The sequence below is a fragment of the Cyprinodon variegatus genome, unplaced genomic scaffold (genome assembly GCF_000732505.1).
Source record: "Cyprinodon variegatus isolate N-32 unplaced genomic scaffold, C_variegatus-1.0 Scaffold548, whole genome shotgun sequence".
Taxonomy (NCBI): domain Eukaryota; kingdom Metazoa; phylum Chordata; class Actinopteri; order Cyprinodontiformes; family Cyprinodontidae; genus Cyprinodon; species Cyprinodon variegatus.
In genome coordinates this window covers 444,717-461,957 of record NW_015151001.1, presented here as the reverse complement: position 1 = coordinate 461,957, position 17,241 = coordinate 444,717, and the positions used below count along the sequence as shown (strand labels likewise).

At 36.4% G+C, this 17,241-nt stretch overlaps 1 protein-coding gene across 2 annotated transcripts; it reads right to left on the bottom strand.

Moving 5' to 3' along the window:
• Positions 1-1,893: 1,893 nt before the first annotated feature.
• LOC107095451 lies at positions 1,894-16,884 on the bottom strand. 2 transcript variants are annotated; one of them, XM_015391564.1, is made up of 31 exons: positions 16,743-16,884; positions 16,456-16,527; positions 14,519-14,584; positions 12,536-12,586; positions 12,075-12,110; positions 11,938-11,991; positions 10,877-11,857; positions 10,703-10,804; positions 10,460-10,582; positions 10,235-10,297; positions 8,874-8,933; positions 8,737-8,772; positions 8,599-8,658; positions 8,471-8,521; positions 8,325-8,393; positions 8,137-8,202; positions 7,947-8,051; positions 7,755-7,817; positions 7,572-7,628; positions 7,387-7,452; positions 7,248-7,301; positions 7,075-7,131; positions 5,872-5,922; positions 5,680-5,778; positions 5,442-5,525; positions 5,268-5,360; positions 5,125-5,169; positions 4,964-5,023; positions 2,871-3,275; positions 2,733-2,790; positions 1,894-2,063 (listed from the first exon to the last, which is right to left on the bottom strand). In XM_015391564.1, the coding sequence occupies exons 1-29, from the start codon at positions 16,761-16,763 to the stop codon at positions 3,126-3,128; spliced, it is 2,895 nt and encodes a 964-aa protein (XP_015247050.1). In that variant the 5' UTR covers positions 16,764-16,884; the 3' UTR covers positions 1,894-2,063; positions 2,733-2,790; positions 2,871-3,125. The 2 variants fall into 2 exon arrangements, with proteins under 2 accessions (XP_015247050.1, XP_015247052.1); XM_015391566.1 differs by lacking the exon at positions 11,938-11,991.
• Between the last annotated feature and the right edge of the window lie 357 nt (positions 16,885-17,241).

Here is a 17,241-nt window from a genome sequence, read left to right as displayed (position 1 = left end):
AGGACCAATGTCTTTGCAGGACCTTCAAAAACGAATTCTATTTATCTTTAGTAGTAGAATTACTACAACAGTGTCTTCACAGTTGTCTAAAGCGTGGATCCAACAGATGCAACCGGGTCAAATCTATTCTGCAAAACCTAGGACCAAACATACGGAATCTGCTTTTAGATTTTTCGCTCCACTAATCTTAATTAAATTCACAGAAAACTGAACCCTAAACTGGTTTAAAGGGGACAGTATGAAAAAGAATTGCCTCTTTATAAGTTAAAAAAAAAAGCTTTGGTTTAACATTTACTGCAAAAGTCTAATGTCGCATCAAAACTAAAAGCATTCTCAAGGCTTCCAATTAATAAGTTGTAAATACACATGGAGAGGTGCATCAAATGGGAGAGGTCATGCTGTGCCGTCATTTTTGATTAGACCATGCAAAAGGGGACAAAAGTTGCCAGCTTTATGCATTTGAACTTTATCTGAAAACGTGTCATCGGTGGAAGAAGTCTTTAAAACAAGCAAAAACAATGTAAATAATTCTTCCTCCCATTTTCTGTTGCAATGGAGGACATTCTCTTTCGCCAAAGAGAAGCAAGAGAGCACCCCCACAAAAATAAACATAAAAAAAGGGGGGATAACCAGGAGAAATGAAAGTCTACATCGATGCAGCTTTTACCAGTTGCAGACATAATGACAGGCTTCAAAAAGGACAGACAGGCTGTAGCCTTTCTGCTTGTAAAGTTATTTAGTGAAGTTTAATTTCATGTTATATGTTATATTCTGATGGTGGTCAGAGGGCCCGGTTGCGCCAGTGTACGGCAGCTCCGCTTCTGTCAGTGAGCCCCAGGGCAGCTGTGGCTACAATGTAGCTTGCCACCATCAGTGTGTGAGTGTGTGCGTGAATGTGTGAATGAATGTAGTGTAAAGCTCTTTGGTCAAGTCTTCTGACTTGAATAAAGGCGCTATATAAGTACATGCCATTTACCATTTATATTTGGAACATGGCAGTGTAGTTCAGCCATTATTCTTTCCCCCTGGCAGTGATGGCTAATTTGTTTGTTTTCTGAGCTTGCACTGAAGAAGCTCTGACACAACGGTTATCAGCTGCTGTTATTCTTCACACAAGTCAAATAAACAGGCAACTGTCAGCTTCTTTCAGTCCCGTTTTAGAAAAATGTTCCATGTGCTTCAGGTTTGACTTTATCTGATTTGATGGTTCATGTTTCCCCTCCATTCAAAAAATGGAATGTCACTACCCAGCTTCCGTAGTAGATCTCACACTCTTTCAGGGATCCACCAGCTGCTGTGTTTTTAGTGTTTGTCATTCATTTAGTGCACCACTAGATGGAGGTTAATATTAAACACTTTCACTTTGAATGGAGATGAAGAAACCCATTTATTTAGAGTGGTATTTGACTGGGATATCTAAATATTCGTTTTTAGCAAAACTTTTCAGTTCTTAATCGTCTTTCCAGTTTATGTATAATTATTTAATTTTCATTTTCATTATTGTCTTTAATCATCTGTCTTACCTTTAAGAGACCAATTTAGTTTTTCTTTTTTTTTTATCATGTACAACACATTGAATTATCTTGCTACTGAAATGTGCTATATAAATAAACTAGCCTTGCCTAGATTGGCCTGGCCCAACATGGGAAAATGACTAAAATCGCATAACAGTACATCTACAACATTTATGTCTCATTGCATCTAAGGCACATTTTACCTGTTTGCGGTCATTCTTGTTGTGTACATTATCAGAGATGGCTGCAGAAGCTGAAGTGATTCCACCAGCTGTTGCGACCCCGACGCCCACAGCTGTAATTACCAAAGAGGCTCCGAACGTTAAGGGAGCCAGAGCCAAGCCGGTGATAGCCGTCACAGTGCCCACCGCTGTGGTGGTGCCACCACTGATACCAGCGATCTTAGCTTTGTGATGGAACTCGCTGATGTCGTCAGCAAGGGTGTGGAGTGAGATGATGGCCTGCCACAGGACTTCGGCTTGTTCGGTGAAAACCTTATTGAAGAGGCGAAGACCTCGTTCAACCTTTTCTGCCAAGATGCTGAATGACCTGTAAACAAAGCACATGGTTTAGATGATTCTTTGTTATATACATGTTTAATTACAAGGAGAGGTTTAAAGGGGAAATATCAAAGTGAACTTTTTATACCCCTTACATACATTTCGTTGTGAACTTCTGGACTCTAGGTGACTCAAGGTTCTGTGTAGATATCTACATAGTCTCTTTGGATCATATTTAATCTATTCAGTTTCATGTTTCCCATATTACTTATTTTGAACCGTAATGTATTTGTAGAGGAAGTGCCAAATAAAGTCAAGCGGTTTTTGCCTTAAAAAGTTTGTGACCACCACTTTTATTTCCGGAAGCTAATTTTTTAGTCCATTCTGAGGCCAAAGCTCCAGGTGGGTAAGTCAGAATGTTTGGTTCTTGGGTGTTTTAACCGCAGCAATTCATTACACCCACCTCCAGCATCTCTGCCATTAGAAAACCGTATCCCTCTTTCAAACTACAAATGCAGCCAAACAAAGTGGAGTGGAATCAGTAACGTGGAGCGGGAAGGGATGCGGAGCCTCACATTATGTATGTATATGAATATATGGGTATTTTCTGTGCTATGTTAATTATTAAATATTGAAACCTCTATGTTGCACAAATATCCTATATTAATGGGTCACTGGACTAAGAGAAAAGCATGCTGGTAAATTCAAATGGTCGCACTTTGACTCATCCTCTCTCAAGGCTTCGTCCTCTTCATCCGATGGCAGTTCGTCCCACTCTGAAATGTAAAGATGGCAGGTGGTTAACCATTCATTAATCCATTAAGATGTCATTAAACGTAATTGGATTCAGACTCACTTTCTACGGTGTACCACCACTCCATTAAACTGTCAGTGTCCTGGAGACAAAAACATATCAGAATGGCTGTGAAAATGTATACAAAACTATACATATTCCTACTGTTAGGGAGTTCTGTTTTAATTTTTCTTAAATCTGTCATATTAACTCAGGTTATAGTCTGACATGTGGATTTGTGTCAACCAAACAAACTGGATAAATCTGTGATGGAAAAATACTGTTACACAAAACTCTATTTTTAACAATAATATCCACCTAACATTGAAATGAATAAATAAAGGAATGCAATAACAATGTTTGTATTAGTAAAAAGGAACTGACCCCGTCATCTTCGTCATCCTCCTCCTCTTCTTCTTCCAGACCCCCGACAGCTTGTTCGTCCATCTGAGCAGCCGCCCAGGCTGCCTGCAGAATCGGTGGGGATAAATTTTAGGTCAGTTTGTTGCAACATGCTTTGCTTTGTTTTTACAGCTGTCATTGAACTCTTTTAAGGCCTTTACTGACATGAAAGCTTTGCAGTAGCGTTTCGTGCGTCAACAGACAGTATGCAGCTAAACCAGTCAGGCAAGACGTTAGAGAGATGAATCAAACAGCAATTGAGAAAAGAAGGCAAGCACGTTCAACATGCAGCTTGTGATTGTCTCAGGAAATAGCCTGCAACTATCCAATTGCTTTCAACTTTACATTTCTAAGTTAATATGTGACATTATTTTTGCTTCTGTGTATTTCTGGCTGAGAGATAAACGCCAAAAGGCAATCGGTTCAGCATCAGTGGAAAGTTTTAAAGCTGATAATCTGATATAGTCCGTCAGCAGGTGAAGCTGATCAACACCATGAGTCACAGCTATCACATGAGAGTGAATGTTAAAAAAAGAGGGAAGTAAAGATAAGATTGCAGTGTTATAGAAGTGTTCATAACTCTAAAACTTTCTACATTAAAATGCGTGTTTGTAAAATGACAATGTATTTGATGATGTAAATCAACCATTCTGAATGGAAATGTTATTTAGAAGGGAAATAACTCATGATTTCTTTCACATTATTTTACAAATTAAAGCCAAATACAGTATTTGTTTTCAATCCTGCATCCTTATCTGTACCCATGAATAAAATCTAACACTACAACCACCTTCCATAATCAGCCAATCTTTATACAATATATGGATTATATTAACCAGAAGCAGTCAAGGCATTCAAAGTAATTATGGAGCAGCTGTGGAAATCAAGAGCTCAGGTGGGTGAATCTGCTGACAGGACAATAAAAATCTGTGATTCACCACCAATTGACTCTTTATGGGAGAGCTGTATGAAGACAGCCATTGCTGGAATAGATACATGAACTCCAACTTTCCATGGATCACCAGCCAATGCAAACACATAAAAGAAAGTTGCTATTGAGGATTACAATAAATATGGAGGATTTTGTCTTGCCTTTAAAGTACATGAGGTCTAATTCACCAGGAAGTCACATTCTCCCTTATGAAACACGGTGGTGGCAGCATCCTATTGTAGGAATGCATACCAACAGGGAAGAGAAGATTGTGTCTTTGTTAAAACGACTCCAACATTGTGGACTGATCTCCCATGACATGTCAGGCAGGCCTCCTGGCTTGAAGACTTCAAGACTCCTCTTTAAACAGATCTACTGTATTTGCAGGAGCCTTTTGCACATCCTGATAGGCTGACTCATTTTTAATTTTTACTTTAAATTATTTTATCTCTTTTATTTTTAAGTTATTTTTTAATTTTATTTACAGTAGCTTGTCTAGGATCTTGATGACAAATATTTATACAGCAATCTTAAATAAAAACCTGTGAATTTTTTCCACATTCATTTGTAAAACATTGAAATTGATGCCATTTCCTTCGATTTCACATTTCTACCCTATTTTAAGCTCATACAGTCATTTTAAAATATATAAAAGTTAATTAGAAGATGACTAATTTTTGTATACAAAATAAATAAGATTTACCGGTACTTTTAAGCAGAAGCTTGGTGACTTGCTGCCCTCTGCATTGTTTTAAAGTCAGTTTTAGTTAGAATAAAATAAAAAACTATTTTAACTGATGTAACTGCACCCCTGCAGCCGTACCTTAGCAGCCTCTGAGAGATCATCAGATGCGGCTTCAGATTTGTTCTTGGCCTTTTTGCTCTGTTAAGAAAAAGAGTAAAGTCTGAGAATCTGACACAAATTAATCTGATAAAAATAATTTACGATTTCTGGACTAGTTGCAAATAGACAAAAAGACAAACCTTTCGCTTGTATTTCTTGGGAACTTTGAATTTGAATTGCTTTTTCTGTTGGAAAAAAAGGGAATACAAAAACTTTGTTTCTAGAATAAATTACTAACTGTAAAGAGCAATAAAAAAAAAAAAAAATTTAAATTAAAAATGACCAGTTTGGCGATTTCATCATCAGGATCTTCATCATATCCCTCCGCGGGACTCTTCATATCTTTTTCTGTTCCATCATCATCATTAGAGCCCCCCTAAAAGTATAAACCGTGGTATTAAAGTCCCAAATAGATCAAGCTTTTCTGTTAATTTACTTATAATACACTCAGGTTTACCGAATAGGAGCAGGATTCTCTTGGCTCACTGAGTCCGTGTGCAGCCTTAGATTTGCGCATATGAATCTTATACTTTGACTTTTTCTGCCAGAAACAAAACATTTATTCAAAGTTATCAACAACAGAGATGATAATAACAAGATTAGCCTGTGAAGTGATTTCAATAAGCGTGATAAGAACATGAAATAATCAGTTTTTCAATCCTCTCTCCCCATCTTAAGAAAAGGCAAAAGGTTACATGTTTTCGCTCTTTAGATCCTTCAGCAGCCTCGTCTCCATGAAGGCTTGGTGAGTAACGGAGAGATTTTTCCTGTTCCTCATCTTCCATTATGGCAGCCTAACAGGCAAATTAAGTTAGCTCATTTAGCTTCTACAGTGTAGCAATCAAAAAAAGTGAACAACCTCTTGTTGATCCAAATAAATCTATTACCTTAGCTGGGTTCAGATATTCTATCTCTTCAAAGTCTTCAAATTCATCATCCTAAAAAATAAATAACCAAAACAAAAACACACATTATATAGAAAGGTACATCATAAGGTAATATGCAAAAGAGCAGTTGCCTGTTCAAAAAAGTAAAAAAAAAAAAACTATTCCCAGCCTTTTTTAGAACTTTCCCATCCACAAAAGTATTGATAACTATGGCGGGGTGATATAAATCGGGATAATTGTAATTGTGATACATCATAAGTATTGCTAGAAGTATTTTGTCCCCTGCCTTTACAATCATATGGGGACATTACATGCTTAATCCATAGGTCTTAAAAAGATGTTGATCCAAGATTGGATTCATTCAGACAATTATCTCCAAAAAGGATTTGGTTCACTTTGCCAGCTGTTTGAACATAGCCTTAGTCAGAAAGACATTGTAAAACAAAAACTGAAGACAAAACATCAGAAGAAGGAGCAGGAGGAGTTTAGCTTCTTCTTTTAGAAAGACTGAACTTAGACTCAGACCTCTCATAGCAAATAAAACACAATTTCAAGACTCAGACAGCATATATAGTTAAAAAGTAAAGAGTTGCTGTCACTGTGCAGATTAGCTGCTAAAAGAGCCACTTCTTCCAACTCCAAAAATGATTGTGCTCTGCCTCACATCGGCACTCGCTTAATGGAGTAAGTATGCATGTTTTTAACTGGGCTGCACAGTAAGAAATTTTAAGTAATTTCCCTCTGCGATTATTAAAGTATGTCTTATTCTGATTCTGAAAGTAGATGCTTCTATATGTGGTTGGGTTATTTTCCAGAACACGGATTGGCTGCTTCCTCAATAGGATTAGTCAGACATGCATGAATCAAGGGACAATAAATACAATTGATCATAACTTTTTATTATAAACTAGTTTAAAAGGTCAGGAAAGTTTATTTTGCATCATATAGACCCTTTCAAACATTTTCTCAATGTTCTTCCTGACCCAATTCAATGTGTTGCTTGGTGTACAACACAGGATGCTTTTCACTAAGCTGGCCATTGCATTTAACTGTGGCGCAATCTATTAACCTAAACTTAATAGTGTAAACACTAACCCTGTTTTTGTTTTTCTCAAACAATGCTATCTCAACTTATCACATCTAGTTTCAAATCAGACACAGATTGTGCACTTTGTTGCTCCTAAAACTGAACAGGTTCTTTACCTGTAACTTGCCACGAGGCGTGTAGCCATGCGCTCCAGAATCTTCAAACAATTCGTCCTGTAGAAGGAAAACATCCCAAACATGAGACACGGTTCAGACATCCTCATACCACAAACATTAAAATGCAAACGGCTCACTGCCACGTTCATTTCAACAACAAGCTTCAGTCATACCTTTGAGTCCTTGCGAGGAGTATATCCATAAGCTCCTTTTGGTTCATCATGTGGCTGGAGAAAATAAAAAAAATGGAATGAGGTGGGGTTTTTTTCATTTAGAAAGCAAAACAATCAAAGTTTGGTAAATGTTTTTTACCTTTTGTAGGGTGATGGCAAATCCTCTTTGTGGCACAAACTTAATTTTAACCTTGCTATTCTTCCTCTGAGAAAAAAAACAAAAGAGATCTTAAATAAAAGCAGAATGACCCATTTAAAACTGCTTTCATTTGATCAGAAATGTTTCAATTGTATTTATTTTATCTCAAAGAAACATCTGACAACCTGTCCTCCACCGACTTTTTGTGCCTCTTCATAGTCTCTTTTATCCAACACTGAGCTCTGAAAAACATTTAATTCAAGTTCAAACAGTTGAGGCTGATTTTCAAATATCTCTAATGTGTTAAAAACTTGAGGTCTTCCTGCGTTTCTAAATGAACTTTACTTTGTGGAATAAAAGTTATTCACCTCAGACTGTCGACGAACAATGGTGTTCTTCCTCTTACCACTTTTATTAAAAGAGTCATCTTCCTGTTAAAGGAGATTTATTCAGAAAAAGTGACAGTGCTTTTCAACATTATAGAAGCAAAGCTGAAATTATTTAAGGGAAAGATTGTGATAAATCCCTTTGCCAATCTGTGGCTAGAGTCCTAATTGTACCTTTGACTTTTCTGGTAAATTCCCATTCATGTTCTTGCCCTCATATGTAGAGGTAGCAACTGAAGCTCTTCGAAACAGATTATTGACTTTGGGCCTTGGTTTTTTCTTTTGGAGGGAATAAAATCATTAATAAACATGTGGGTCAGCTTTAATTATAGTCATACTTGGTGCTGTTGCAAAGGAAACATACTTTATAGTCCAAACTATAGTGATCTTCGTCATCTCCTGTAGAAATATTTCCATTCGAACCAAATTCCTAAAAAGAGTGGTAAGGTATTATTCTGCAGTGTTTAATGCAGTAATTAATAAATATGTTTTGTGCTGACATTTGCCAGTTTAAAAGCAAATACAGTTCTTTTTAAACCTGAGAAGTTTTACCTTAGATGATTTTTTTCGGATAGGCAATGTGTTGCTCTTTCCCTCCATCATGTCATCAGAATGCGTTTCCTACATTATAGAAAAAGATTCATTAACGCAAGGTTAAGGAAATGCAAAACAATGAAATGGTCTTTTATCAGATTTACCTTTGAGCTTCGTCTAGATAACAGCGACATTCGAAGGTTCTTGTTCTTTTTCTGGGAAATGATGCTCTGAGTTTAAATTAAGCTAAAGCAAATTTAAGTGAACAAGGAGAGAGGAGTTAACATGTTACCTTATTCTTAACGGCACCATCAGGGTCTTCACTGCTTCCTCCATCCGACTCAGTCTTTTCCTAAAACAGATTTTTTCATCTTTAACTTCTTTTCTCTACTAAACAATGAGCGATGTTCATAGCAAACCTGATTCTGACCTTCATTGACTCTCTCCGTAGTTTGAATTTTCCCGACTTGTAAAATTAGACAAAAAAAAAAAAAATCAAAAATGATTAAATTGATTTAAACAGTCTTATGAAGTAAGCAGGGGGGTGTATATAGATTCATTTCTTACTGGCTTAAAGTCTGGATTCAGCTCAGGACTATCTTCAGGCCAATCTTCCACACAGTGTTCCTTCATTTTTAGAGAAAAAAAAATGTCCATAAATAAACACAAACAAGCACTCAAATATGGTGAAAGCATTTATCAAAAACACTTGCTTTTTCATCCTAATATAGAATAGCATCTTGTCTCACAAAACTCCTGTTTTCTTCATTTTGATTGAGGTTAAAAATAAATAAAAAAATCAGCCACAAGAGGATCACTACATTAGATACTCAACATCACACATCATCCACTCAGTAGAAATGAGGACGATAAAAAAATGAAAGTCCCTGTTGTATAAATCAGCCTTCTGATTAAATTATAATGCCCTGTGGGCTTTTATTTTCTTTTTTTCAATGTTTTTCACCTTTTTTAATAAACAAAAGATACTTTGATTTTTTTTTTCTACTAGGATTAATATCCTGTACAAATTTTTTTGGTCTTCGTTTTCATAATCATAATACCTGCCTCCGTTATTCTAACTTGGCGTTTACCGACCAGGCAGGTGACTGCTTAACATTTCATGTAAGCAGGGTTTTCACATTCATAGATACATATTTTTATGATTTTTTGTATTGAAGCTACTAAATATTTGGCAAAACCTGTGAACGTCGCATAAGGCTATGTTCACACTGCAGGCCTTAATGCTCAATTCCGATTTTTTTGTGAAATCAGATTTTTTTGCGTGGTCATTCACATTTTCAAAAAATACGCAAGTGTGATTTACTATATAAACTGCATTCATACAGCTTAAGCATCCTGAACGTGCAGTAGAGGACTTAATGATGGCACAAGCAAGCGTGCTTGTATTAACGGAAATAAAAGTGGATGGTAGTACTGGATTGCATCTAGCAATCTTTCCCAACCCCAAAAAGACAATATTTTAAAGATGGTTAAAAATAATGTTGTTTTTCTTGCCACTTCTGTGTAGGAAGACGGAGAATAGTATCAACAGCGTACAGGTTGAATCACATAAAAATTTTTTTTTATAAAAATTGGATCCGTGTTGTTCAGAATGTCATGAAAAGATTAGATACAGGATGCATATGGGAAAAAAAAGAAAAAAAAAAAGAAAAAAGATTGGATTTGGGGGACTTCATGCTTCTGTGTGATCGTAACATAAGATGTCTATCTATACCTGTTGTATGATCAGAATATTAAACTGTGACCAAAAAAAAAAAAAAAAACAGGAATCAAGTGTGACTCTGTATATGTTTCATTCTATAAAAGATGTGACTGTAAAAACACCACCAAACCTAAATTTTGGAAATGTACAACTGAGTAGTCATTTTTTTTCCATCCTTGGGATTTCAATGGATAAAACAACACACCTGTCCAATAAGGAGGATGTCCTCGAAGACCACACTATTCTCAGGTTCCAAAGGTTTGCTCACCTGGGAAAAAATATAATAAACATCTGAATAATGTTTACTTTTAATTAATTAGAAAAAGTTCTCTTTTGTCTTAATAAAAGAAAAAGTCACGTCTTCCATTCCTGAACAAAATATCAATACAGAACAATTGTATTAAGTATTAAAGATGACCCCTCTACATACCAGATTCTTAGGTTTATAGGGAGGAACTGGTTTCGGGGGAGGTTTGAACACTGGTTTCGGGGGAAGTTTCGGCAGCTCTGGTTCGGTAACATGGAATTCAGGCATTTCTGTTTCAACTTCAGTCTACAAGTAAAGAAGAAAGTTCGACTGTTAATGAGCCAGTATCATGGAAACCAACAGCATCTATCATCAAATCCAAGATAAACAGAACAAATCTATATGATCTGATTCGCTGTCGCTTACAGAGACTACAGAGGGTGAAGGGCTCTCCGTGGTCTGGGGCTTCTCTGCTCTGGGGCGTCGAGTTCGAGGAAGGGGTCTTGGTGGACGCTTGAAGGTCTGCGCCTGTGTGACAGTTGAAATTACTATAGTAGCAAAAAGGCCTTTACACTTTTATTTAAAATAAGCCCAACATACATGATCCATGTCAGCTGGAGAAAAGCTGGGTGAGGAAGACAGGCTGCTGGCCAAAATGAAGGGGGTCGGCTGAAGGATATTTTCTTTGCTTTCCTGAGGCGTTGTCACAAGATTTCTTGGCTTGTTTGGAGGTTTTGGTGGAACAACTGGAGGACGCTTTGCTGGCATTTTCTTGTGTATGTCAGACATTGGTGAGTCCACTCTAAAGTCAAGTGGACTGTTGTTTAAAGGTGTAGAGAAAACAGTATTGGAGGAGGTAATCTTAAATATATCATCGCCCCCTTCCACGCTACTGAAACCATCCTGGAGGTGGTCAAATTGCTTTGAGGGAGTTGGACCGAAAGGATCATCCAGACTGGAGAGGTTGAATGAATTCCTCAGAAGCGGACTTGGAAATGGATCAATTCCATTTGTGGATGACGATGAAAATATGTCGAATTTTTCCTTAAAGGATTTCCCAGAAAGATCACCTTCTGCTTTGCTGGCATCTTCTTCTATCCCATTAACATTGAAGAGTTCCTCATCTTTATGTGGAAACAAATCCGCTTCTAAGCTCGTAGTTTTGGAAAATGGATCTGGTACCAACATTTGTGGAGAGTGGACTGAATCCTTAGATGATCTAAAAATAGCATCCACATCCTCCACCAAGTTGTCTGAGCTCTTTCTTGGTGGGAGTTTAGAGAGCCTTTGTGGTTGAGCAGCGTTAGCATTTTTCAGAGATGCGCCACCAAAGTCCCCACTGGCATTAGCATTGACCGTAAGAGAGGAGGGTCGGAAAAGCTCATCCTTGGGGTCGTACCTCTGAGGCACCTCAAGATGTTTGGAAAGTTTTGCTCCATTTTCTGTTGTCTTAATTCCATAACCAAGTTCCTGTGGAGAGTTGAGGAATTTCACTGGGGGCAAAGGGACAGGATCAACATCTGCTTGTTCTGAAGTTTCACTTCCAGGGCTCTCCACTATGGTCCTTTTGTTGGTCAATTCCTAGTTGCAGGACAGAAGTTTTTGGGGTTCAATAAAACCAGATAACTGTGTCATCAGGGGTTTGTCTGTAGATGACATACCTTGTAATATGAATAAAAAGGATTCGTTTTAGTCATATCTGCAGAGCCTCCATTCTATTTAAAGACACAAGAGAACAATATGTGATGCAATCATATTTAACCTGCACAACTGCAGGAAACAAGACTAAGAAACAAACCTGAGGGCTCGAAGAACATTCTTCTGGCACTTCGTTCTGAAGAAATTAGAGAATCAATTGTGAAATTCCCATACAAGCCAAGCCATTCATAGAACATCTAGCATTAACACCATACAAAACAAGTAAATAAACTGGTGTTTCAAAGGGACGCCCACAACAGATGGTGCTGATTCTAGTCTTGTGATTTTTGCCCTTGATCATGATAAGAATGAAGTTACTTAATAGAAATTTCTTGTCAGGTAGCGATATGGCACAGACACGCCTACAACAAAAGATCTAAAAATGGTTACACCAGAGGTAGTTCATAAAACAAACAGCAGCACAGATCAGGGATCTGTTTTGTTGCTCTAATGAGTGTAATATGTAGAGATTAAACAGCAGCATCATCAATAAAAAAAAAAAAAAAAAAAAAAACTAAGACAAATTCTGGAATCAACATTTTGTCCTGTTTTTCCTCTCACCTGGCCAAAGTGCTGGCTGTCCATTTCTCCAGCAGCTGACCGCTCCCCTCCCTAAGGAGCAAAAGTCCCACATCTCAATATGCACATACTTGGAGGAGCCACAGCAAATCATGCTCCTTGCATTTCTTGCACGCATAACTAATGGCATGCAACATGTGATTTTTTTTTCTTTTCTTCCTCTTGAAACTATTCAGCTATCTACTGTATCCTGCAGAAGCTTCTGATTCTTCAGCATGTAAATCTGAATGAAAATATGAAGCTTAACTTGTAATACGTAACAAGCTTCTGTATAATAATGGATGTTTAAGTTGAGCCAAAAGCTACTGTTTTGAGATTGCACTTTTCAAAAGATGTTTGTTAGGAATGATCTTAAGCTATAAGATAGAAGCTATCAATTTAATGAAAGAATCTTCTAAAATAACTGAATAGTTTTTAAGAGCATAAAGACTGTAGAATGGGTCATTAACTGCAAAAACTCAACAAAGAACATTAATGAGAAACAAAATGAGCTTTACTGATTTTAACAAATGAAACAAGACAAAGAGTGAAAAGTTTAAAGGGGTCTGAATACTTTTCGTACCCACTGTAGACAGAAAACCTTCTTGGTCTATAAGAAAAAAAACCTCCATTAAGTGGTAGTTTTAGCTTAAAGAAATACCCTTACATCAGTTTCCTCTATCTCGGAAACCCCAACGAAATCAGCTCTTAAAGAAAAGTTAGATATATCTACATCCAAGACATAGAACAGCTGATTGCATCAACACATTATATACGTGTCACATAAACTAATATAATTCTAGAGCGTCATTTTGCATCCAACACCACAGACAACCCCTCCTCAGCCCACCAGATTCAGAGATCACATTTCTACAAATCCTAACATGACCTCAGACAAAGGAGGAGTTTTATAAAGCCAAGTAAGGACTAATGGTAACCCCAAGCAGAAAATTAAGAGGTTTTGGTTAAATGCTACTGAGCATCTGATAATCACAGCATTTAAAAGTTGTTTACTTTTTTGTAGTGTTGTACCAGTATCGGACGGGGCCCAGATACCGCCCTAAAATGGTGGTATTGGTATTGGCGAGTACCAACAAATAGGGCACCGATACCATTTTGAGAGCCATAAGTTTATTCAACTATTGTCACCCACTCCTGGTAGGTTAAAAAAGTTCTACTGGATTCACTTTGTATTATATTCTTTTTCTGCTTCACAAAGGTAGGCAGCAGCTTGACAAAGCCATGATGGCAATTATTTTACATTATTATGTTATCGGCCGATACTGCACAGCCAGGTATCGGGCATCGGTGCAACACTACTTTTTTGACACGGCTCATAAAATAGACAATCATCTTGATTTTTAATTAATTTACACTGAGAAATCCTTGTTAAACAGTGTGACCATATAGACCCTTACATGTAAAAGAAAAACAAACATACTGTATCATATTAACAGCACAGAAACTGTAGCAAAGTGAGGTAATGTGTAAATATAACGTTCCCACTATAGAAGTGATAGTGTGCTGTTAAATTTTAAAGGTCTCTTTTTTTTTTTCCTTCTCCAATCCCAACTAAGCATTTAAGTTATCCTAGGTAATTTATTCCAATTTATTTCAACACCTTTTACAAAAAAAGATTTTTTGTTTTAATAGGTCAAACCTGTTCCTGAGTTGAAAGAAAAAAAAAATCATCCTGGTGTTGATCATACTGGTCACTTTTTGGGGGGGACTCGATAAACAGAATGTGTCAAACTGGCTGCTAATTCCTTTGTTGTGCAATTAAGGGTATTTCAAAAACTAAAACAGAGAAAAAAGCCTTTTTTAATTTCCCTGTACAAAAGTTTTTGTTTTTTATTTAAAAATTATGAGTAAAACAATCAAAATAGAAAGGAAAGACTTTAGAGGAAAAACCATTTACTAATAAAGTTTGCATGCCCACTTTTCAGTTTGGACCTGCGTCCAATTCCATGTATGTGTTCTACTTACATTATAGTGATGACGAAAGGGGTCATGGGACGCCTTTTGCAGCATATTCCGTAGGGTCACAACACTCTGCAGAGACAAATCATAAACTTACCCAGAATGTAAACACCTAATTGGTGACAAATCAGAGAAATGTGTAATTATTTCATCTTTTAGAGGTTGAGCTCAGTTATTAATTGTAAATTTAAACCTCTTTAGTGCTAAAGAGTCACAACATTTGTAAAACAAATGACTAAAATATTAAGATTTGAACTTGGTTCATGTGGTTTGATTTTGAGCAATCCTGACTTGGAACTGAAGCTGTAATCTGAAAGTACTAAAAGCTTTAATTAATGGATAGAACAGAAAAATGTAACCCTAACCCATTACTTTTGTTTCTTTGAAGTATTACCAGTAACTTCTGGACATTCCTTTAGAATTTCATAATTTACAGGACTCAAATTATTAACAAAAATTTCATAATGAATCGAGATAAATGGTCCTGTTAAGCTGAAGATCTAATTAATTCCAAACAGAGGTGTCAAGTAACGAAGTACAAATACTTTGTTACTGTACTTAATTACACTTTTTAGGTATCTATACTTTACTCAAATACTTATTTTTCTTCCTACTTCTGACTTCTACTCATTACATTTTCACACAAGTATCTGAACGTTCTATTCCTTACATAAAAAAAAAAAAAAGTTACTCGTTACTCTTGGCTTAGGTTTTATAAATATTTATTTCCCGTCATGTGCTCCATCCAATGCAGATCATTGGCTCCATCCACATCTAGTGAAAACTAGTGTAATTGGATGAGTCATATAACGCAAATACTCATTGGTTAGCTAAAGGAAATCATCAGAAGCAAGCAGGTGTTCTTCAAACTGTAAACGAGAATTGTCTATGCCATGCTACAATGTTGGATTAAAAAAAAGATGTTGAAATGTCTGAAAGGTTGGACACAGGCGAGAGCGTATCGGGAGATGGCGACCAACAAAACCTCCCTCATCCCAGGCCCTATCTCAAAGTATTTTTCAAAATATTCAAAAAATTGAGCTTTCAATTCATATAGTGGCATCTGGCTGGTTTACTTTATACTTTTATACTTTAAGTAGTTTTTGGAGCACATACTTTTTCACTTTTACTTGAGTAAAGAGGTCAAGTTGATACTTCAACTTTTACCAGAGTGTTTTTAAACTGCAGTATCTATATTTCTACTGAAGTAACAAATGTATGTACTATTGACACCACTGCTTCCAAATAACAATATCATCTCACTAGAAGAAAAGGAAGGGTAGGATGGATAGATGAATGGATAATCAAAGGAAAGAGAGCTAAAATGAATGACGGATAGATGGACAGAGACAATTGAAAGGTTGGATAATTATAAATATGGATGAAACAGACTGACCAGCAGATAAATGGAAAAAACAGAAGAACGGGTAGATTGAGACATTTTCTCAATTGGACATTAAAAACCCAAAGATAATTCTGACAATTAAAAATGCAGAAGAGGACATCAGTCTGAGGACATTATACAGAGAGCCAAATACTCTAAAACACCTAGGCTAATTCTGTTCTATTAATTAGAAAAAATAAAAATTGTAGTAGATTGATATAGTTTCCCCCCTCCTCCTCTTTGTCATTTTCTTCTTTCAACAACCCAACTAAAGAATATATATATATATATATATATATATATATATATATATATATATATATATATATATATATATGAAATGAATTTTACTCCCTGGTTACATCAGAGAGAAAAAAAAAAAACACGGGAGGAAATTACAAAACAGCTGCCACTACAACGTGGGTTTGGCTGCGTCACTTGTATATCACAACAAACGGCTTGAAGAATTGATACAAATAAAATGGGACTTATATATAATTCTTATGTAATAGACACACAAGTGAGCACTTTATCCTGAAAAAAAAAAAAAAAGACTCACGGGTCGCCTCTCTTGCGGAGTGGTTGGTGTAGTTGCTGCTCCTCCATAATCACCAACTTCCACGTCATTCTCCTTTATTGATTCATTTTTTTTTTAAAGAGTATACATTAAGTAAAAATAAATCCACTTTTTTTAACGACACCGTTTGAGATTATATATATATATATATATATATATATATATATATATATATATATATATATATATATATATATATATATATATATATATAATAACAAACACTGCTCTATTTGTTTGGTTTTTGCAGAATATTCTCAGAAACTTACCACAGGTGTTTCTTCTCTCATCTCCCTCCTAAGATTCTTTTATAAACTAATTTTCAGTCCAGAAGAGGATATTTTCCCTCAGCTATGCGTTCAAAACCAGACCTGCCCGGTCATAAAACACATCAATGCCTTCCCGATGCTCACACACCTTTGGTTTGTAATTATCTCTTTGCTCGACTCACCTGCGGCAAGCAGGCAGGGTAATCAAACTTCCTGTTGTAAGATTTTCAAAATAATGTCTCTCTCTCTCTCTCTCTCTCTCTCTCTCTCTCTCTCTCTCTCCCTCTCTCTTTTTTTTCCTTTTTACTCTGCAGCTTGAAGTGCTCTTAAGATCTATGGAGTAACTGAGTAAAGATGTAAAGAAGGATGAAAACAGGTCCCATAGAGTTAGTCACATTAAAAGCTCAGCCCATAACTATGTTTAGGAGAAAAAATGGATAAACACTAAGAGACACAACATATTCTCACTCCCAACTCGTCCAATATTGATTCTTGGTGA